The sequence below is a fragment of the Amblyomma maculatum genome, chromosome 3, assembly GCF_055883805.1.
Source record: "Amblyomma maculatum isolate TAMU_Amacu chromosome 3, ASM5588380v1, whole genome shotgun sequence".
In the NCBI taxonomy this organism is placed as follows: Eukaryota; Metazoa; Arthropoda; class Arachnida; order Ixodida; family Ixodidae; genus Amblyomma; species Amblyomma maculatum.
Genome location: NC_139346.1, coordinates 210,160,216 through 210,184,154, shown reverse-complemented (window position 1 = coordinate 210,184,154; position 23,939 = coordinate 210,160,216). Strand labels below are relative to the sequence as shown.

The window sequence follows — 23,939 nt, the reverse complement described above, 5'->3', positions numbered from 1 at the left end:
ATTGGTGTTTTTACTTATTGTTCTGGTTCTTGTTCTTGATTCCTGATTGATTCGTACAAAGAGAGTGCAAGACAGTAAGAAGACTACATGCGGGAAACTACCCATCCGCAAGATAGAGGGCATGGACCAAACCCCAAAAGAAGGAAGAAAAGGTAAACTCTAAGCCAAGAAGAAAAATGCATCTTTTGCAGAGGAGTGGCCGACATGGATCCCATCATCAGAAAATGCTATGAAGCTCCAGGAAAAAGCAAGCATGAAGATGATAGAGTATACATAGGATGAAGCATTAAGAAGCCCACATCCTAGGGCGCAAAAGGAACTGACCCAACTGGCAGCTTGAGCATCACTTAAATTTAAGTGTTAGTCTAGAAGTAAATAAACCACTTACTCCTCTCCCGGAGGTCTGCGTGCCATGCTGGAGAGGGTAGGTAGGGGGGGGGGGGGGGGGCGGTTGAAACAATAAAGCTATCCTGAACTGAACCCAATCTTCTTCATCCTCCAAATCCGTACCCCTTCGCTCGTCAGCATTTCTCTCCTGGGTGAAACGGGCGTCAACATGACCAAGAAATCATGAAGCACGACACCATAACCCCACGTTTACCAACAGATTCAACAAAAAGTGAAGTCCCTCGTCCTAACGCATTAAACTATAGATAACCACAATCATCGCGAAAACAGCAGTTTTCCGCCTGCCACACGAGACTCGACGCACGAGCCTCCCCGTGAGAGCAATCATCGCGCGCGCCATCGTGCGAGCAGAAGAAGAAAACGTCCTCAAGCGCTCGCAGGTCCTGCAGCGCTCCCGAGCCGCCCGTAAGCCATGCAAAAACGACGGCACTCCCATAGCCGCCCTAAGAAAGGTGCCGCCCAAGAGCAGCCAGCGTCCAAGCGGCCGTCGATGGCTGGTCTCAGCCGTGATGTACGGCGGATTCCGTCTGACGGCAAGCTTGGGCCCCGCATAATCGCCCCCAGGCCCCAGGTCGAAGGCAGCGAAGAACGCCTGGCCCCTACTTTCCCTTCATATGGCACCGGTACCTCCTCCGTCCAGCCCGCGAAGCAGCCCGCCGACTCACCAAGCGCTCATCTGGATACCCACCACACGAATGTTTCCAGGTATGGAGGCCGCCAAAGAAATGTGGCAAGGTAGCTCGAATGATTTTACTTTGGACAGCAGCGACCGCACTGCGCGGTATTATACTGAAAGCGCAATTCTTTCGTATTATTCCTTATGAAGGGAGAGGAAGTGGAAATGCAGAATTATTAAATACCGCCGCGTGCGGATGGCTACCCTCGAATCCGTTATGTTATTAGAAGTTGTTCGAAGTCACAGATTCCTTGAGGCTCTTCGCAATGCACATTCACAGTGTACCATCATATGAAGGTGCCAGGCTGGTTGCATCATGATTGATTTGGATATATCTAGAGATTGGTTTGACGGTGTGCTGCGCTATACGAAATCCGGGGGCACTTTTCCAGAACCTCGAATGATGTTAGCGGGTGCGAAGCCAGTTAACATTAAACTCCTGATCAGACCTCAGATTCCATATTTGGACTTGAGGCCGATTTCTCGCGACAAGTTGGCTGGATGCTGCCCGAGCGCTTATTAGGGGCTTAGATCCATCAGAAGCGTGGTTTTAGCGTCGCTGGGTAGTTTGTGAGCATTCGACAGGTGTAATAATGTGCTCATCGCACAGTTTTGCTACAACCGAAGTGCCAAGGTTTGGACGCGCGGGACCATGGTGGAGTTTCGTAACTTACGTTATCAAGGAGCCCTGCACGAAAGCCTCTTCTTGCTACTACAGTTGCGCTGCAGGAGCGTTTCTAAGTTTACGCCACTACATGTAGTGACCATCTTGACGAATATCATTAGCATAACAGTAGAACTAATGTAGCCTGTTTGCGTTATCTGCGTCACTAAGGGCGGTCAGTCAGTGCATTGTTTAAAAAAACGCCTACTAGTCGAGTATAGTTTTGAATATATGGCTCATTTGAAGATTTTAAGTAGCTTACCTGCGAAGTTCGAACCATAAAGATTGCTCGAACCTTTATGACTGCTGGGGTGTCAACTGGCTGTGTGCGTATCGTGCGACTGTTCAAGCAGAACTGTACGTTACATTCTCTTTGATATTAGGAAATCCGCTCGCAGCACTGGAAAGGATAGCGTGGAGCCTGGCAAATTGGTCACATCCGTATCTTCGGCAAGTAAGACCAGCACCAAGACGCTTGGCACTGTCGCTGATCAAGAACCGGCTGCCAAGGTGATATCTCTTTTCCGGTGGGGTAATTTGTGTCTAGGCGTCAATATTAATTAGGTCTGCATGATGCTATAATTTGCCCTTTATTAAACTGTTCCTCTGTACCTTCCCCCTAAAAGATCCCTAATTGACTTTTTTTGGTCAGAAAGGGCCTTCAATCCTCGCTTAAACTGTACTTCTCAAACTAAAATGGCAACTTTCTAATTCTCGCAACCCAGTATTGAAAAAAAAAAAAATATCCGCTATGATTCTAAAGGCATCATATATGTAGCAAAGCCTTCCTTGAATTTCACCGTCTGTCTTGTATTACGCATGCCTACGTTTTGATGAGTGAAGGCTCTCTGAATACGCACTACGCCTGTCGACAGTCTTCTGCAAAACACACTTCCTCTATGTGTACACTTTTCAAGTCTTTCTGTATAAGGTGGGCTACGTATCTCTGCTGTTATACCCCAGAGCCATATGGTTCATTTACGGATGTCTTTTTAGGAACATTAGGCCTACATAGTAGATCGATCGCACATGCACTTTTTGGAATGTTAACCTTCTAAATTCAGAGGCTGCATTTTTCAGAGAGAGCTGTCACATGATTGGTGTGTAGCCATGCATGGCCTTGCATTCCAACCTGAAATTAACTACGACCGCGGTAAGAATAGAGCCAATTAACGAATTGAAATGAATTAAAATTGCAATTCAGTTACGCATAAACCACATGCCAAGGCTTACAAGTGGCAAGGTAGGAAGACACAAATCCTCCTCTTTCTTACAAGCGGAGAGGGGAATAGACCAGAAGGTGACGGTCAGGGGAAGTAACCCAGAGGCGTGGGAGAATGAATGCGCACCTTGAGGAACGTTACCAGGGTGACAGCCCTCCGAATGACTACCGTGGAAAGGTGACGTACTTCACGATGACAACTCTGGAAAAAAGGGGGGATAACTGCACGTGGGAAGCGCGCGTTGTGACTTAGTGATGACAAAGCTCTCGTGTTGCGCTGCATAAGCAAATCAGTGGTCGTGACAAATGTGTCTTGCTAAGGGGTAAACCGCACACGTAAAACCCTTAGCTGATTACTGCGCTAAGCCGGCCACTCTAGCTCTGCCCGTGATTCCTGACGAGTGTGCCGATTTGTGCCTATATGTAGACTTCCGTGACTAGCCTGACGTACTGGCGCAAACTAGTCTTAACCCTCGTTTGACTGGGCCCTACTCTCGCGCCGCAGCTGAAGTTCGACACCGGGACAGTGGAAAGTGACGAGCACAAGAAGACTGGCTTCGTCGTGGCAAGCTTCTCGACCACAGGAACACGGCGGTCGGAACGCCGAGTTCCAACGCCTCGCGGGGGCACACCTGAGCGCGAGGGAGCAGTCACATCGCAAGAGCAGGCTGTACCCACTTACCGTGGAACCACGGGGTGAGCATAGCAATTATGATGTTCTATTGTGAACTAATTAAAACCAATTATACAACGTACGGAAAGAGAGGCAGGCATTGCCCCGCCACGATGATGCAGTTGAAGGGTCATTGCCCCTTATACTTAAGCCTCTCAGGATACACAGCCCCACCTCCGTCTGCCAGAGCCGCTGCTCTTGCGATATCAATGGTGTCTTAATGAGCTCTTCGAGGGTGTTGTGGACCCCTAGCGACAGAAGTCTCGCGGTGGACGTGTTTCTGGGGAGACCGAAAGCTGCTTTGTATGCCTGCCTTATCAGGCAATTCAATTTTTCACTATCGGCCTTTTTGAAGTCCAGGTAGGGGGTGGCATACACGAGCCGACTGAGGACAAAAGCCTGAACGAGCCGACATGCATCGCGCTCTCCCATACCTTATCGACTAGTCGCCACGCGCTTAATTAGCCGTATGGTCTGTTGGATCGAGGTCAACATTTCCAGCGTTGCCTTGTTGCACCTGCTGGATTGTATAAAGATCCCAAGCACCCGTATCGTTTCTACCTCCGGTATTTTGTTTCCATGGATTTGTAGATGTATCTTGTTCGGCTTTGTTTTACAAGCCCGTTCGTTATTACGGATGACCAACAGTTCCGACTTCTGTGGGGAGCATTCTAGTCCTGCCCAACGGGCGTGGGCGTCTACGACGTCCGCCGCCTCTTGTAGGGCTTCCTCGATTTATCCGTCTGATCACTCACTCGTCCAAATCGTGACGTCATCAGCGTGTAGGGTGTGTTTAATACCGTGCATGCATGACGTCAAGCTTTTTAGGGAGCGTGATCAGCGCAGCGTTCAATAGAAAAGGGGATAACGTTCAGCGAAACTTTCATGCAAGTTATGCAGTTGGTGGGAAGGGAGCTCCTTCTGATTGCCGGTGATCCTAATGCTCCGAGCAAGCTCAGCGGTACCCCCGGGAGGACGCACGTAGGCGGAAGCTTGCGGAACAATTGTTTCCACACTTGAACTCACCCTCCATCCGCCAACCCAACACACGCATTAAATTCGATTCAACGAGACACTTGCCCTGACTTCACATTTTCACGCAACATATACCATGCCGACTGGGCGCACACTGAGGAAACTCTCGGTAGTGACCACTGTGTAATCAACACATTCATATGCATGCGTCCGCAAAAACGCCCACAAACACAAACTTGTATTCCGAACTGGGCAGCTTTCCACACATACCTGTCTAACTTAGACCGCCTCCAGTCGAATATGACACCAGGTACAAATCACCTATGTCTGCACTGGAACAGCACGAAAGGCAGATACAGCTCATGAAAATGCAAACAAACGTTCCTACATCTTTGGGAGGCTCGCCGCAGCCTCACCAAAAGATTAAAAAACAGAAACGTAAGAGACGCCTCAAGCAGCGTATCCTCGAACTCACACATCAAGCCACGGAATAGGCTGCTCAGCTAGCCGACAATAACTGGGTGGACAGATGCAACACGGCTGCGAGCCAGATGTCTGGCCACAATACATGGCGCCTGTTCAGCGCGATCATCGATTCAACAGAAACACGCACGGAAACCTAACGCCACTTACATAAGGTCATGCACAACTTTGCAGGAACGACAACACAGCTAGCCCACACGCTCAGGGACCGATACTTATGTACCACCAGAGTCCTTCAATGTTTTTCTGGTACCACCAAGGACACCTGGCCGGCTGCCTACTCATATGCAGGCAGAGAACATGGAGCTGAACACTCCGTTCCAGCTCCACGACCTCGGGGCGGCCTTAAGCAAGATGAAGCGCGGCACTGCACCTGGGGGCAACCAGGTTACTGTCAAGCTTTTATCCAACCTTCCCGACGCAGCCTATGCCGTGCTCCTCAAGTACATCGATAGTATTTGGGACGGAGACACTACTCTCTCTCTCTCGACTGGAAGTCGGCTCTCGCGACCTTCATCCCGAAGGCTGGCAAACGTATTGATGTGGACAACCTTTGTGCCATCTACCTCCTGTCTTGTGTCGGCAAGCTGGTAGAGCAATGGTGCTTGACAGACTCTCCGAATTTCTCGAAACGCGGACACCATGTTCGGTTTTCGCCCTCAAAAATTAGCACAGGATATATTTCTGCAGCTCCCACCACGACATCTTAGACCCTGTCGAATGTCCCCCCATAAAGACAAGTGGTCCTGGCCTTAGATGTTAAAGGCACATTCGACAAAGTCAAGCCTGAATTAATCATCGACCATCTCAGTCAGACCAACTATGGCCACAAAACATTAAATTGCGTAAGCGAATTCCTTACGGACTGCCAAGGATACATACGCATACAAGATGCGCGACACGGGCCATGGCTCGAGGGGAACACCAAAGGCGCGGTTTTGTCTCCCCCTCGGTTTCAATTTGGTCATGCTTCATCTTCCCTCCAAATTCTCTTCCCGGGACACATCACGCACTTTACGCTGATAATAACACAACCTGGGCCATGCAAGGTAATCTGGACCACACGGAGTCCTGTCTGCAAGCAGCGGCGACCGTAGACGATGATACGCGACCTACTGCAGACTCCAGAGCGCTCCAGCTAAATCTGAATTTGTGTACATACGCCCCTCCCCTCGAGACACAACTCAGCTTCGCATCAATCTCCCCTCGGGAAAGATTCAGGAAGCCAAAGAGATCCGCGTCCTTAGCCTCTTTATACACCATCAACGCAGGGCCGACACCACCCTAGCCAAAGCTCGCACGGTGCGAGACCAGGTGAACCGTATTGTCCGCTGGGTCTCTAACAAGTGGGGCGTATTACGAAGCAAGGATGCGCTGCGGCTTGCCCATGCTTTCGTAACGAGCAGAATCTTCTACTCGATCCTCTACTTGTATACCTGCGCAAACACGATGGTGACCAATTGGAGGTCGTCACCGGAAAGTTATCAAGAGGGCTCTCGACCTTCCGGTCAGCACGTCCAACCAGAAACTTCTGACCCTTGGTGTGGTGAACAGCTTCCGGGAGCATCGAGAAGCCCCCTTGCTCAACCAATACACGCGTGTTACACATACGACGTCCGGTCGCCGCCTCTTGGACCGGCTACACAGCAAACACAAATACCACTATGAGGAATGGGTGATAGGGCCAGAACTATCGAGACGCGCCCTCCGGGTCTGACCCCTTCCCCGCAACATGTCCAAAGAAGACCATATCGGGCGGAAGCGTTGGAGCGATACTATGGTCACCAACAACACGTGTATTGCGTGGACGTTGCCGGCCCACATAAGAGGGGGGGGGGGGGGGGGGGAGGGTATACCGCTGCAGTCGCATGCAACACGAACACAGTTAACGGGCTAACTTTCAAGGCTTACAGCACAACACACGAGGAGGAGATTGCCATCGCTCTGAATCTCAGTATTCCAAGTCGAAACACATCATCCGCCGCGCAGAACTTCACCCGTGGTCAGATCTCTGGCCCAACCTTCCGGTTCCTCGCCTCAACCCCCCCCCCCCCCCCCCCCCGGACACCCTATTCAATTAATATGAGTGCCCGCTCATACGGGTCACTCAGGAAACGCAGCAGCTCACTCTTTTGCTCGAGGATACGTCAGCCAAGCAGGGACTGCCACCGCCTGGGGAGATCCTGGAGAGATGCTCGCAAGCGCATGGTATCTTATCACGAAATCTCTCTCCATTATCGTGATCAACGAACCATCTACCCTCCTCCTCATAAATATCTGTCTAAGCTACAACAGGTCACGTGGCGCCAGCTTCAGTTCCGTACATTTCCGTCCCGTGCTTTCTTAGCTTTGATCCATCCAGGACTGCTCTCGCCACAGCGCACCCCGTGTGGGGCAGCTAAAGCCGATTTTGAACACATTATGACCAAATGCTCAAAATTTCGCCCACCAGCCACTTGACAACCCTCCGACCTCGAGCGATGGGAGGCTGTGGTGTCCAGCTCGGACCCGGTCGTTCAAAAGCGGCAGACGAACTGGGCTTTGGGAATCGCTGGGAAGCACCAGTTCCGGCCACAACACGTGGCCAAGAGCCGACCCGTCATTAGAATGTAATCACTTGAGGCTCCCAACATTGCATAAAGCTTTTCACCAGCCCCACCCCCGCTTGCCCGGCGTATGCTGCAATGTAGCTGCCGACACAGACCCAACTCTGCTTAACTTCATTTGGGCGCCCGGTCATCAGAGTATCAAGGGAAACGAATAGGTCGATCAGGTCACCCGCGCACTCTCTTCCCGGGCTATCTCCCTGTCCTTAGAAGCCTACTCCCAAACAGCCAATCTGGTCCTTACATCCAAGGATATTACCGATTACTACAAGGAGGAGCAGAGGCGCTAACCGGCCCCTTGTAAGGGACTGGATCGCGCTGACGAGCGCCTCCTCATCAAAATATTCACTAATACCGTACTGTGCCCGGCGGTACTTAAACATTTCAACACATCATTTTATCATGCGTGGCAGTACTGTGGGGAGGTGGCTGACACGTTCCACATGGTCTGGGCGTGCCAATCAAACCCATCCATTCGTCCCAACCCCAATCCAACAAGAGAGGACTGAGAGGCGGCCCTGCTCGGCTGTGAAGACCTCGAGGCTCAAAAGGAATTGGTTAACGAACGCGGGCGGCGTTGCTTGCCAATGGGGCCCCGGAATAGGGCTCCACTTAGCATTGTGAGGGGAGGAGGCCAATCTTTCTCTAACCCAGCCACCTCTCTGTAACCATCAATTTATAGGTTAATGAATGTTTTAACCCCCCCCCCCCTCTACGCAAGGCAGTTGGTGCAACTAGTGGCCTCTATTTTTGCTACCATGTTCCGAACAAGCCCAACTCCCAAAACTGCCGAGCCGAAACTAGGGTACGGGGACGGTTTTTAATGCATAAGCATTGTTTGGCTATGTAGGAAGATAATCACCGTGTACCCCATACCATGTTCGGCTTCAGACCAAAACTGTCGACGCCGGATGTGCTCCTGCAAATGCAAGATGTGCTCCGCAACGTACCCCGAACGGCTGAAAATGTCATAATGGCCCTCGACATCAAAGGAGCATTCGATAACGTCAGTCACGAAGCGATCCATACAGGCCTAGACGACTTGGACTGCGGACGTAGAATCCACGGGAACGTCAAAGGCTTCCTGTCAGATAGAACTGCCACCATCGGCACAGAAGACCTTCGATCGACAAAAATTCACGCGCCAAATAAAGGAACACCCCAATGGTCAGTCATCTCACCTATCCTCTTCAATATAACTATGATAGGTCTAACACGAAAACTAGAGAAGATCGAAGGCATTAGGCACGCCATGTATGCAGAAGACATAGCAGTCTGGACGAACACCGGTTCTCTCAGGGAGAAGGAAGAAAAACTACAGAAAGCGGCTTCCTGTGTACAGATATCTCGGAGAAAGAGGACTCGCATGCTCGAGCAAGAAATCGGAACTGCTTCGAGCGTGGAAAGGCAAACAAAACCGGACCATCTCAACCAGTGAGGACCTGAAATTTAACATCTACATGGAAGGAAAGCCCATCCCGGAAAAGACAACAATAAGAATATTCGGTATGTGGGTTCAATCCAACCAACGCAGTAGTCACACTTTTACCATGCTCAAAGCAACTACGCTACAAGTGACACGCATGATCACCCGCATCACCAACAGGCGGCATGGCATGCGCGAAGAGGATACACTAAAACTAGTTGGAAATCTAGTAGTGAGCCGAATTATGTACAGCCTACCCTACCAGTGCCCCAACAAGAGCCTAATACAACAAACGGATGCCCTGCTATACGTAAAGCGTATAAGACAGCGCTCCGACTACTGCGCAACACGTCGACAGAAAAACTCATGGCGCTCGGATTGCAAAATACCTTCGACGAGCTACGCGAGGCGCAGCTTGAGTCGCAAAAATTCAGGCTGATGCAGACAACGAACTGGATATGAAGGGCGCTCTTAGAGACTCGGATACCGCGAGCAGATGAGAGAAATAGCGAGGACGGAAACAATACCCGACGAACTTCGCACGTCCCTCAAGGTGGTTCCAATACCGAGAAACATGTACCCTAATCTCCACCAATGTAGAAGTGAGGCAAGGGCCGAATTCATTCAGAAAACATACGCTCCTCAAGACATGACGATGTATGCAGACGCGTCCTCGAGAGGAGGAGACAACAAAATTGCAGTGGCCACGGTGGTCGGTTCGTCTCTACGCGAAGTGACCAGCGCCTCTATCCGACACTGCACAGTAGCAGAGGCCGAGCAAGTAGCCGTCGCTCTAGCGGTGGCAGAGGGCTATAGAACCGGGCGGTCGCTAACGATACTCATGGACTCTCAAACAGCCTGTCGAAATTACATGAATGGTAGGATAGGTCGTCACGCGCTCCGTATACTCCTCGAAGCGAGTGACAATTAAAAACGACGAAGAAAATAAGACCAGACACACAATATGTGGGTACGAGGGCACATGGGGGTGGCAGGGAACCAAGAGGCCGACAGGATAGCTCGAGCATACACTACTTTCCGAGCATCCGACGAGTCCGCGGAACTTTTCCCAGCACCCAAGACATACTCGGCCATACTAGAAAACTATAGAGGCAGAAGAATGCGATATTCCCCACCGCACAGTTATCTCAACAGAGAGGAAGCTGTCATTTGGAGACAATTCCACTCTTAATCTGGTTCCACATAAGTTCCGCTTATAAGTGGAACTTTAAAAAAAGTTCCACTTATTAAGCGGAACTTTTTTGAAAGTTCCACTTATAATTGGAACCTATGTGGAACGAGGTTAAGAGTGTACAGACGGGTTCGCACCCAAACCTACACATACTAAACAAAATGCACCCTATCATTATACGCGGACAGATGTCCGTGGTGCGATGAAAAACCCACACTATATCACACCACATGGGCCTGTCAGAATATAGGCGTGGTCCCCAAAATTCGAAACCCGAGTGCGGACCAATGGGAGAGACTAAAGCCCCTCAATAAACTAAAAGTAGCGCCAATATGTGAAATTTGCCGCCCGCCTCCTCTCCTGCGCTCTCCTTCGTCGTTCGACCCTCTCATTGGCCGAGCGCCGTCACGTGCGCGCGCGCGCTTTTTTTTTTTTTTTGCTGGGCGTGCAGCTTCCTCCTCTCCAGCGAGGCGGGCGGCGCGCGCGCGGCACATATCGCCGTGTGTTTTGCTGCCACGCGGACTGCTACTAAATCGTTCCCGCTGGCTATTTAATTTTTTTTCAAGCAAGTTGCGCTCTTTGGCCGGCGGCTGATAGAAGCACGGTGGTGAAGGCGAGATAGAGATATATATTTTAATGGCAACAGGAGATGTCTGCCTGGTGGTAAGCCTAGCATGCTACTCCTGATGAGGGTTGAGGGATGAGGGTGACAGATTGTGGGAGGGGAAGGGGAAATAAATGAGAATAAAAAGAGAATCGGTGTCGCACACTTTCACACGCACATAAGCACACACAGATGAGTTTTAAAGGGTATTGATCAACCCTGTGTCCTTAAGAAAAGTTAACTTTCATACGCACATAATCACACACAGATGAGTTTTAAAGGGTATTAAGGGTGAAGGCGAGTTCAACCAACGCAGACATCGCGTACAAATGGTGTCACGCACTGACAGTTGAAAACGGAACCGTTTCAGCGCAAAATATAAAAACAAAACTGCTACCACGCTTCTCAAGTTTCACGGTAGCTTACAATTCAGTCCAACCTGCAAAGAAACCACACAGACTGCAGCTTCCGCAGCCTAGTTAATTTTTTTTTAGCATGTTGCGCAGTTTTGTCAACGGCTGGCGGACTCAAGGAGGTGAAGGCGAGTTAAATCGTCGCCAAAATCGTGTACGTATGGTGACACACCATGGCAGCTGAACACGGCACCGTCTCAACGCCAAATATAAAAAAAATAACTGCTACCTCCCTCCCCAAGTTTACCGGTAGCTCACAAGTCAATCAAAGCTGCAAAGACTCCACACAGACTGCAGCTTCCGCCGCCTCCATACACAGACTGTTCCAAAATTGTTCCTGTCCGCCGCCTAGTTACAATTTTTATAAAGCATTCCGCTGAGTGGCCAAATGTGACGAACTACGGACACACGGAGATGACGGCGAGTTGAACGAACGCCGAAATCGCGTATATGTGGTGTATGACACTCACAGCTGAAACTATTCTGGCGGGAAATCCCTGTCAACATTTGGTAATTATGTTTCAGCAGTGAGTAACATTTTAACCTGAATACATTGCAACAAAATGCAAGGCTCTGGTGAGACCCGGCGCACGGCCGGCTCGATCGGCGCGCGCGCGGCGCTGTTCGAGACGGCTGTGAAGGGCGCCTGCTCCGGAGAACGCGCGCTAGTCGCGCACCCCGTAGGTGGAGCCACGGTCGAAATGCGAGAGGAGGAGCGGCGCCGCCGGAGGAGGAGAGAAAAGATGGCGCTACTTTTAGTTTATTGAGGGGTTTTAGGAGAGACTGCTGTCCAGCGACCGCTGCGAAGACCAGCAAGGTCTGGTACAGCGAGCTCAACGGGCGGCAGTAACTAGCGGAGCCCTGGACTGAGGGCAACCGACTATTGTGTAGAAGTGGACGAGGTCGACGGAGAAGACTCTTGTGGATGCAACAAGCAGACATCTCTGAAGACGTCCCAAAAAATTGCCAAAATATTATAGGGCTAAATAAAGTTTTTTCTTCCATTCCTTCCTTCCTCGCGATTTTGTCGACGCTGTAAAAGACGAGCTAGTTAGTATATCGAAAAAAAATGGTCAAGGAAAGGTTTGCAAGTGATGTAATGATTGATGTGAATTCATTAGGTAATTAGTTATAGGCAAAAACAGTAATAAATGGCTCACAGGAACGGAAAGGCGCTATGTCTGTCACAATTGTTCCACAAGGTTGACGACTGGGCAAGTTGGTATAGGTTCATACTTAACCAGCCAAAAGACGAGACACAGCAAAGAGGAGGACAGGACAAGGCTGGACTATCAACTGAATGTTTAATGATCTGAAGAAAACGAAAAGCTCGCGCGCAACCCAACCAGTGGAATGGCAAGACAATGGGAGGAAGATGAAGACGAAAATTCAAAGCCAATTCAAAGTCAAGGCCTAACTAACGACTTTTCTAGTAGATCCAATTCCTTACAATGAAGGCTATCATTAAACATTCAGTTGATAGTCCAGCCTTGTCCTGTCCTCCTCTTTGCTGTGTCTCGTCTTTTGGCTGGTTAAGTATGAACAATTGTTCCATTGACACCGCAATCGCGCCGTAAAGGAAGGGAGAAAGATGGGAGTGAAAGTGGAAAGAGTGAAAGAGGCGCCATAGTGGAGGGAACTGAAGTAATTTCGATCATCTGGGGACCTTTAACGAAAAAAAAGGAGGTGGTGAAGGGTGGCAGTTTCTGGCCCTACGGGGCTGGGACGGTAGGTCAACGCCGCTTGCGGCGGGGGCTAGCCAGCCACTGATTTTCATCTGTTGTAGGCCGTCATTGCACCCGCCACTGCTTCGGTGGTGGACGACGGCTGTTGTTGCGGCGCGCGTCCTTCTGTCCCTCTTATTTTTCTTTCTTCTCTGTTTTCTCTTCTGTCTGCACGAGGCAGCGGAGGTGGCTGAGCTAAAAAGCCAGTAGCAGGCCCGTGCATTTTCTTTACCTTTCTCTCTTTTTACTTTCCCTCCCACCTTTTTCCCCTTCCCTTACGGCGCGGTTACGGTGTCCACAGAAAACAAGTGAGACAGTTACCGTGCCTTTCCCTTCCTATAAATAAATCAGTCTTTCTCTTCCTACAGCCTCAACAACAACAACTGACATCGGACAGCACACGGGCGCCTCTTCGTTTCACCTCCATCGAAACGTAGCTAGTTGAGTGGTTTACAGGAAAGGAAAGGCTCAGTATCTGTTACTCGCGGAAGTGGAACTAGTGTCTATATCGAAAAAGAAAGATGACATCGATTAGAGCATCAAGAAAAGATGTTCAAATGACAAAATGGTTGGTGTGGGTTGATTAGGTCATTATTTAGAGATAATTAAGTGGTTTACAGGAAAGGAAGGGCCCACTATCTATTGCCCGCGGAATCCCGCTGACACATCTCGCGGACAACACAGCTACGTTTAGGCTTAAGCATTTCTTGAGTGCACATTTCTACAGTTATCTCGGAAAATTTTTCGGCCGAGCGAGCTGTGTGCTCTCTCGCGTAACGAGTTTCACTGCTTTTGGGCGCAGGACTCACCTGGTGACCATCGGCGTCTCCGCTGTACTCGTGGTGGTGATCACCGTGCTGGCCATAATCTTCATGTGGCCCCTCCCCAAGAGTCCGGAGAGCAAATCTCCCAACGGAAGCGTGGAATTCGACGATAGCAGCTCTGAACTAGCTATTTACGGTTGCGCCCCTCGGGAACAGCTGAGCGTGTGGATCAGCGGCGCCGAGATCGTGGGCGCCAAGGGTCGCTCGGCGAAACGCGGCTCGGGCAAAAAGACGGTGCGGCACTTTTTCGGCATCCCGTACGGAACTTCAACAGCCGGAAGCCGCCGCTTCAATTACTCCGAGCCGTTTGACATGCCTGTAATTTACTTTTTGCATCTCTTACGATAATTAGCTAGAATTCAAATAAAGCGGTATCGCTGAAGCAAGTATTGAATATATTGCACTGATGTGTGCACATCAGCTCCTAACTCAAAGTTAAAGGGGGACTGAAGCGTTGTTTCTTAATCCGGCTAACATTCACCTTGCGAACGTATGAAGCTTAAAGATAAATCATGGCAATGATTTTGCGCTTGCGTCTGTGATGCAAGGAAAACTTTGAAAATTGACTTCGAAAACTGCCGGTAGAATGGTCGTAAGAGCGGTGGGACGTGAAATTTAACGCAGCGAAGCCACTTGGATATGAGACGTTTCATCGGTGTAGAGCTCCAGATTATTTTCGACCACTCGGGGATCTTTAAGGCGCCCTCACATTGCACAGCACAGCGGCGCCTTTTCTTTCTTAGTGCCACTGAAATGCGACCGCCTCGGTGGGTTCGATCCCGGGTACTCTGGCTCAGTAGCCGAGCGCCTTAAACACTTAACCACCGCCGCGGGTTGCACTTAGAGCTGTGGATATGACGTTTTCAAGCAATCTTTGGAATGTGCAGCTCGCATCACGGCCTAAAGTAGACCGAAAGATTTGTGAAGTATATATGTCTGTTTTTTGTTTATCATTCATCAACCTTTCTTTCAAAACCTACTGTGTTTAAAGTCCATAAATTTTTAATTAGCAGAAACAATCATATTTATAATATCTCGACTAGTATTAATCCATTTAAGCCGAGGTGGCGCAGTAGTTACGGCGCTCGACTACTGTTCCCAAAGGACGCGGGATCGAATCCCGGCCTCGGCGGCCGCTTTTCGATGGAGGCGAAAAGCAAGGCGCCCGTGTGCTGTGCGATGTCAGTGCACGTTAAAGAACCCCGGGTGGTCGAAATTTTCGGAGTCCTCCACTACGGCGTCTCTCATAGCCTGAGTCACTTTGGGACGTTAAACCCCACAAACCAAACCAACCAAACCAAAAAACTAGACAGTTATTATGTTTTAACTCCTCCATGCAATAAAATTTTCCAGCCCATGAAAGTAATATGCAGTCATCAAAGTAGCAATATAATTTAGGTTAAGAATTTTACTCATCCACATGCAGAAGTCACTGCCTGACATCTGTGCAAAGCTTTCTTCACAGGTTTATGAGCAAACAGCGACCAAGGCTATGATGCGACAGAAAATATTTATAGTTACTGAGAGAAATCTAGTTAAACCTCCAAAGCTTGATGTAGAGAGCAAAATGTAAATGAAGCATCTGAAAACTTAATATATCCGCCAAACGTGATTACGAAGAAATAAAAACATTTGTGAGGTCTGTAATAGCCTAGGGCTAAATATTTTCTAAAGGCTAAAATAATGCTACTACTATCATGATGCCAAAATTAAGCAATAAGTTTTAAACGATACATTTTAAGTAAATCCTATGATGGCTACCACTTTTAACAATGGCTAACAGAATGTTGCTAAAACAATGTTGCTATAATCACAATGCCAAAATTAAACAATAAATTTTAAACAATAAATTTTAAGTATATCCCATGAATGATACCACTCCTAATTATCGCAACACGATAGCTGACATCGTGAAATTGAAAATTATTTATTTCTCTCGCAGTATACAATTTCGATAGAGTACATAACGGGAAACGCGGCAATATTCTGCTTGGAGGCCCATTGTGCCCACAGTTTCAGGAGAAGGCACAGCGCGAGAAAAAGGAAATGAGCACACACAGTTAAAAAAGCTGAAACAATTCGAAGAAGCAGAACTTATTGCCGCGATAGACGATTAATTTTCCTGCTCAATAAAATGCAGGACTGATATTAGGGACCTCTTGGCAGTATCGTCGAGTATTATATTTCTGTCGTGAAGAGAGTATAGTCAAGTTTAAGATACTGATTGGGTATAATAATTTAGGCGAAAAAACGATAATGACCAAAGCTGTTTTTTACCTTTGTTAAAAGATGGAATGTAATGGATCATACTAAGCATTTGGAGAAAGTGTTAGTATTAGATACAGCTTTTCATACAAACATAACAGCCGAAAGGGATAGAAGGTCATAGTCTTCATAATACGAAACTATGTGAAAAGATTTTTTGTGTGTTAGCGCCATTGAACGTTTTCAATCAGTCTTATTGCCCGCTTTTGCGCGGTAACCATTTTCAATATTTTGCTGAGCAAGTTTAGCCTAGACACCCTATAGGTAAGACTCGTTTCATTTCACTCTCGCCACATAAAAGTATTTCATCACGTTCAATTTGCTTATTTCTGATATGAAACATTATGCCTTTTGTTTTATTTTTGCTTTTAAGGAATTAGCTTATGACTGAAACATTCATAAATTAATTTCCAGATGCCATGACGTGATTTTCATTCTTGTTACGTCAACGGCAAAGGCAATCAGATGTACCGAAACGGGAAGGGAAAATAAATCAATGATATTCAGCAAGAATAAAAGGATCCACGAATGCTGCCTTGTGGAACGCCGGGAATGATCGCTGCGGTGGCTGACAAAGCATTGTTATGAAAGACTTACTGTTCGCGATGATTCAAGAAGGGCTGTAGGAAACAGAGGTTGGCACCCCTAATGCCGTACTGGTTTAACTTTTCAGTAGGTGATCATGACTGATTAAGTCGAACGTTTTGCTAAAATTTATATATATTCCAAGACCAAGAAGCCTTCCGTCAAATGCTTCAATAAATTTTATTTTTAATTTATTAGGTTCATTTCAGTGTAGCTGTTTTCCCTGAAACCTAACTGGCAGTCTGGCAGCACAGAATTTTTCGTGGGGAATTTATTTATCTTTTTGTAAATAATCCTCTCAAGACCTTTAGAGAGTACAGGCAGAATAGAAATTGGCCTGTAATTCCCTATATCTGAGACGGTCCCATTTTTGTGTACATCAACGACTTTGGCAATTTGCATTTGCTCAGGGAATCTTCGGGAACTGAGAGAAAGATTGTAGATGTGAGTGATAATTGGGGACCATCAAATCAATTGTATAACGAAATGGTTTCATTTGAAAACTATCTTTATCTGGAGCCGTGCTTTATTTGTAATCTGCACTTTACCGTCATTTGTGGGGTACATCAACAAGGATTCACTTATACTAGGTATGCGGAGGATGTATCGATTACGTAAATCGGGCGAAGTTCATAGGTTGCTTGTGACGTTTATAAAGTAGGTATTGAACGCGTTGGGAAGATCTTCACCTGAGACTACTCTATAGTTAAGCACTAACGAAAGCCCAAGGGTTGTCGGACGATTGTCCATAATTTAAGCCAGTTTTTTTTTTTCCAGCTCACATCAGGCCTTTGACCGAACGCATTCGAAAAGGCACTGTAAATATACTTGTTTTTTTGTTTTAGGCTCACGGTTAAGTCGATTACGGTAGCGTTTGTAAGTGAGTAGCTTGGAGACATCCCTAGGTTTTATAATTTTGTCATAGTTTTTTTCTAGTGCTAATTTTATTTAGAAAATCAGGAGAGTTGTCCAAGTTTTTTTTTTTTTTTTTGAGTTTCTGGATATATATTTCTGGAATGCATTCAGTATAAATGAGTTTGTACCTTTGAATCAAAAGCATCGTATGTGGCATTCGCATCTGTTAGTACTAGAATATCTCTGAAGTTTGGGTACAGAATCGCTCTACGAAAGATATCTAGGGTCAATGCGCCGGTTGTTTATATGAGCGGCCCAGTTCAGTATTGCTTAGGGTGTTTTTACATGGGAAAAAAGCAAATACGGGTAATTGGTCACCTAAGTCTGACATCATGGTTCCAGCATGTATACACATGTTGTCGGCATTAATGATAAGTATATAAAGAGATGAAGATGTTAAACAGGTTACACGTGTTGTTACAGTGATAGTGATTTACAGACCCGAATGAATCGAACAGCTCATTGGCGTCGCTCTACATCTTGGATTCGGACTGCATGCCAATGTTCATATCATCCTATATGTACAAAAATTGCTGATTCATCTACACATGATCGAAAGGAGATTAAAGGACACGAATACATTTTTTAAATTCATCGTCAAGGGGCCTACACAATACGCAAAACACACATCTGTCACTTTCTAATGTGAGCATCTCATAGTCTGCTGCTGCTGCAGTAAAATGGGTTATCTCTACAGTGGGCGGAGGATAAAGTACTTGGATTGAAACGCCTCTACGTATGAACAGCAAAATGAGAATAGGAATCAAGTACAAAATAATTTGAGATATCGTATCAAGTTTCGGTAAGTATTACTACATTAAAAGACGAGATGAATGAGTCAAATAACAAATGTAGTTCATCTGTTTTGTTATTTACTGAACGACAGTTGATATACAGAATACTGAAAGTATTAGTGCTAGAAAATTAACAGAGGTTTGAAGGGCGAAGGCATTGGTGGCAGTACATGACTTTATGACATTTTGGCTATATCGTGATTACGTGAAATCTTTACAACCTCGCTGCTAAGATTTCTGAACGTAAATCTGACCACCCATCACCCACGTTTCCTTCACTACTTCACGTTTCCTTCGCATGGCTCGTCCAAGCAAGCGTTTCTTTTCTGGCCACAAATGCTTGTGCACAAGGAAGGCTGTTTTATCATCAAAACAAAGGTCCTCGCAAGTTAGCCGTCTTTTCCTACACTTTTTTCAAGCAGAGCACCCCTCTTTGCATGTTTGGTAAATTTGAGGATGGTTTTTAATAATAATAATAATAATAATAATAATAATAATAATAATAATAATAATAATAATAATAATAATAATAATAATAATAATAATAATAATAATAATAATAATAATAATAATAATAATAATAATAATAATAATAATAATAATAATTGGTTCACAGGCAAGGAAAGGTTTAGTCTCTGTCACACTTGTTCTGTGAACGATTAAGCCGCGCCGTGAGGGATGGGAGAAAGGTGGGATAGAACGTGGAAACAGAAAGAGGTGAAGTGGTGAAGGGCAGCATAGAAATATCGACCACCTGGGGATTTCTAACGTGCACTGACATCGCACAGCGCACGGACGCCTCTTCGTTTCGCTTCCATTGAAACGCAGCCGCTGGCGATCCGGATCGAACCCGGGTACCCCGGCACAGTAATCGGGTAATCTTAATCCCATCACCACCGCGGCAGGAATTATGCTTTTATCAGTCTGATCTCTGGGAATCGGTACCCGGTGACAGACATTAATGTTGGAAACCAGAATAGGCTCATTCTCATCTCGGTTTTCCATTAAACCCGGCAAGTTTTCACCTGATGCCACTGGAATGCCTTTTATTTCTACATTCATGTTTCGAGTATACTTTTCGCAGTCGGTTAGTCCTGACTAATTTTTTGTACCTGCTCAGGCAGTTCATCACAATGCTTCCTGGTTTTATCGTTAGTTTTCCTTAGGCTCGATTTCTTCCTAACAGTTGTCAACTCGGTTGCGAACTCGTCGTGCTTATCATTGATGAATGAAATACTACTTTTTCTTTCCCGCAGCTTGCTTCGGACATCCCGTTCCAACGTTTCACTAAAGAGCTTGAATTTTCCACCGTGGTGGTGCAGTGGTTAGTGCGCTCGACGATATATGTGCCCACGGATGCGGGATCGAATCCCAGCTGCGGCCGCCGTTTTTTGATGGCGGCGTAAAGCTAGGCATCCGTGTGCTGTGCGATGTCAGTGTAAGGTAAAGAACACCAGGTCGTCGAAATTACCGGAACCTTTCACTACGGCGTCTCTAATAGTCTAAGTCATTTTGGGACGTTAAACCCAACAAACCAAACCAAGAGCTTGAATTCCGTCCTAAGTTCATTCTCGGCTTCTTGAACTGCACTAACAAACTCTGCTCATTTTTACCATGCAGTCGCCGACTCAAATCAGCAATACTGACAGGAAGAGGAAGAGAGCAACGAATAGCAGCGAAGACAAATAAATGTTCTGTGAGAAGGTTGTAAAATATAACAACTGATGATTTTTTTCCCTCTCCGCCTTATAATAGTGACGTGATCGCCAATGCAAGTTGAGAATAAGTTTAGGTCTTTCTACACTGTTCAACATTGCAGGGAGGGAGATGGGAAAGTCATGCACAGAACTAGGTCATTTCCGCTGCTGTAGCCCGCACACTGGTCGCGCTTAGCCGAATGCCGCGAAACAACGCAGCGTGAGCTCTTCATTTGGTCGCGCTCATTTTCTCCTGTCCTGATACCAAAGGTTTCGGGATCAAATGGCTATGGCAGCCCTGCATTGCGATGGAAATTAAGTGCAAAAAAACAGCCGTGTGCAGTGCTGTGTTAGCGCCCGTAAAAGGGATACTGAGGAGAAGTAGATGTTGGCCTGTACCGATCGGGTAGCGCATTTTAATCGCAGAAAGCCCACTCACGCCACAAACAAATTTAGTGGGGTAAAATTGAAACGAAACAAGGTATCACCCACTCTGGTCTGATTTCATCAGTAAAATGCCCCCAACTGCTCTACACGTCCCGAGCTTGTATTGGGTGGTGGGAAGATTATATATGATGTTTTCGAGAGAGAGAAAACGCATTTTTGGCTGGCGGATAAACGTCGAAATAGCCAGGAAAAGACGCAACTAATGTTTATTACTAAATGATAATTTTAATTAAGAATAGAACTTTTGGTTGAAGCATGCCATATCAAGGCATGTTTTGTGTACAGAGAGTGAGGTCAAGGACCCATTTTCCAAGCATCTTACCCCAATAGAGCCTAACAACTCTCTTGTTCTTGTAACCCTTAGTCTGAAACTTGAATTCTCGTTCGTTGCATTGTAGCAACTACATGTCAGCCAAGACTCATGCTTTCCGCATCTTGAATATCCTCCTTCGTCTGTACCCTTGACTGAAACCTGTTCTTGCTATTCGTTCGGCGCGCAAAAGGGATCGTTCAGCGCCAAACAGCACGGGCCCCACTGCGTCCAGCCCTCGGTAAAGCCGTTGCAAAATATGTCTGAAGATTGCTTGACACTTTCCATCTGGACACCCTTCATATGCCAACTAGAGGAGGCACTGAAGACGGTCGTGGTAGTCGTGTCCTGCGACTGGTTCCAGAGCGGACACGTAAGCGACTACGAAGGCGCGTGCGAAGAAATAGCCTCCCTCGACGCGGTCGTTGTGGCGATCAACTTCCGGCTCAATGTCTTCGGTTTTCTGCGAGCGCCCTCAGAGAACGTACCAGCCAACGTGGGTTTCGCAGACATCATAGCGGCGCTGAACTGGATCCGCTCCAGCATCGCTGCATTTTACGGGGATCGCAACGCCATGGTCGCATTGGGGCTCGGGTCCGGCGGCGTGCTGCTGTCGCTAGACCTGCTGTCACCCAAATTCGGGATGAAAGGATTCTTCAGGCGGCTCATCTTGCACGGCATGGTGGCCGGCTCCCTATTGCCTCGTAACAGCGTGGAAAACATGCGAGCCCTCGCGAACAATCTGGACGAGTGCGCCGGCTTCACGCTGGACCTGGCCGCTTTGCTGCTGTGCCTCAGGAACGTGAGCGCCCCCGCTTTGCTCTCCGCCGCTACCCAACAGGTGAAGCCACTTCGCTTCGTGCCAAGCCTGGACGAGAGTACCTCGTCTGGGAGGCCATCGAAGGAAGCAGTGGCCCCGTGGAGCCTGCTTCCGATTGGATCGCTGAAAGGTGTGAGCGTCCTCTGCGGATTCAACAAGGAGGACGGCCGAAAGATGTTCGAAGGAATGGTCACGCAGGCCGAAGGCATCGTCAGTGGAGTGGACCCCAAGACCGTGCTCGGCCACCTCACGCACTTCTTCACGATGCGAAGTGTGCCAGAGATCTACGACGAGCTTCCAGAGGACGCCAAGGAAGCGCTTAGCCGGCCGGGGCATGTTGGCTTCCACGATTTCCTCTCAGACGCCATTTACTATTGCCCGCTGGTGGACCTAGCTTCAGCTGCCACAGCGAAGAAAGGCGAAGTTTTCGTGTACGCCAACATCGGGCGCGAAGCTTTTGCACCGACGATGAACTACAGCGAGATCATCACTTTCGCAAAAACCGGGTGAGTTTTTCCTTAATATGTCTAAAAAAGACATTTCTGTTGCCACATCGCATAGGCGCACAGTAGAGTGCATGCTTCGGTTCCTGAATTTCTCCCTAGGCAATGCTGACATGATGTTCGCCTCGGTGAAACACTCAAGCTGTCTGCGATTCGCACTCTGAAATACATTATCTGGAAAATGGCACAGGTAAAGTTACATCTCACCTGAGCTTGGCTGGAGATTCGTCAGCTGCGTGTCGCATGAAATTTCCCTAGCGTATCTGTCACTGCCAAAATGTCTTTGGTGCTGCTTGTTTACTGTGTGCCTTTGGTGCTGGTTACTATTCGACCATATCAAAGTGGCGCTCAGAAGCACAAGCAGCTCGAGCACTGCTTCTCAAAAGTTTCGACAACAGCATCCGAAAAACAAAAACACTCTTGGTTGGTCTAAACTTAGTGTAAAATTTAAAAGGCAAACATGGGGAAATACAGATCTGTACCATCGCCAATTTTAAAAACGTCGTTGCATAGAAAAACAAGTTTAAGAACACAAACAGCATATAATATAGCACCGTTCTGATTGTTACACTGAAAAAGATTGCCGAGAGAAAGTGTACTCACGCGAGGCAATCAAAAACGAACTTGCAATGAACACGCATTCACCAAAAAGAACATGAAATAGTCATTATCGCGCGATCATGTAGTACTGACAAATGCGGTCCTTCAATTTGTCAGGAAAATTTATTATGTTCACTTTCCGTGATATTGCGCTTGATTTCCACAGAAGTTTGTTGACTCGGCCTGCTTATAATAATCGCAAGATTGAAAAATGAAGGTAGAAAAAATTACGCACAAGCGTTCCCATAACCTGGTGCAAAAAAACGCGACCTGTATTAGGTACTACATTACAGGCACTGTGCAACTGAATTGAGTGGAGTGAGAAGCAGTAAACTGATATGCATCAATGCACATATATTTCGCAGTGAAGCCCCGTGGTCGGCCTTCGATACTGCCAAGGCCGTCTTCGTCGTGGACGGCAGCAAACGTGACCTGTCCTACACGTGGCGCTTTGAGCAATGCCGATGGGTGCGGCAGCTGTCGCAGAGGTTGCAGCTGCTCTAGTGGCACTAATTTGAGCGCCAGTGGTGTTCGCCCTCTGAGCATGTAAAGGCTAGCGCCAAGTTTTTACCTTCTATTCACATTGTGCTTTTGAATTTTCTATTGAATTGCAGCTGCTTTTTATTTTGATCATAACGCTATCAACAGTTTCCCCGCAGGCGACTGGCGGCGATTGTACTTAAGGACAACAAATTTTTGTGTTAAACATATTTCACTCGACCACATGTGTAGACGCAGTGAACTGCACTCAGCAAACTCCTGCCTGTTCTGGCTTCGAACATTGCTGGCATGCGAATGAAGAGTAGGATGCAAAATCATTTTGGCCAGACCTGCAGGTTGCTCTGCCTGTCGAGTGCAACAGAGAAGATGCTTGGCGATCGTGACGTGGAAATTGGAGGAACGTTCATCGGTGTCCTCAGGCGGATATCACTTTGAACTCTCTAGTTGCTTTGTGATGCCCGTATTTGGACAAGTAATGTGCTCTGTGTTCTGGCTGCCTCATGTGCACTAGTCCTCATGTAGCGTGTTACATATTATTGATGAGTATATGAGACTATGGGGTATAGTTTGCAATGTGTACGACTTTGACATGCTACTCGCCACAGTAAGCAA

The 23,939-nt window shown here is 47.4% G+C and overlaps 1 protein-coding gene across 1 annotated transcript; it reads left to right on the top strand.

Annotated features, from left to right (window-relative positions):
• The first annotated feature begins 3,085 nt into the window (after window positions 1-3,085).
• On the top strand, window positions 3,086-23,330 carry LOC146197600 (pyrethroid hydrolase Ces2a-like). The gene is made up of 5 exons (XM_084597204.1): window positions 3,086-3,148; window positions 3,476-3,666; window positions 13,869-14,208; window positions 21,097-22,229; window positions 23,192-23,330. Exons 1-5 carry the CDS (start codon window positions 3,086-3,088, stop codon window positions 23,328-23,330), a joined length of 1,866 nt encoding a protein of 621 aa, XP_084453330.1.
• The last annotated feature ends 609 nt before the right edge of the window (window positions 23,331-23,939 follow it).

Bases quoted from the DNA above. Each gene is read 5' to 3' on its own strand.
- LOC146197600 (XM_084597204.1), top strand. From the start codon at position 3,086: ATGAATGCGCACCTTGAGGAACGTTACCAGGGTGACAGCCCTCCGAAT. The intron at 14,209-21,096 runs GTAATTTACTTT...GGCGCGCAAAAG, and splicing joins CCGAGCCGTTTGACATGCCT to GGATCGTTCAGCGCCAAACA. The intron at 22,230-23,191 runs GTGAGTTTTTCC...TATATTTCGCAG, and splicing joins ATCACTTTCGCAAAAACCGG to TGAAGCCCCGTGGTCGGCCT.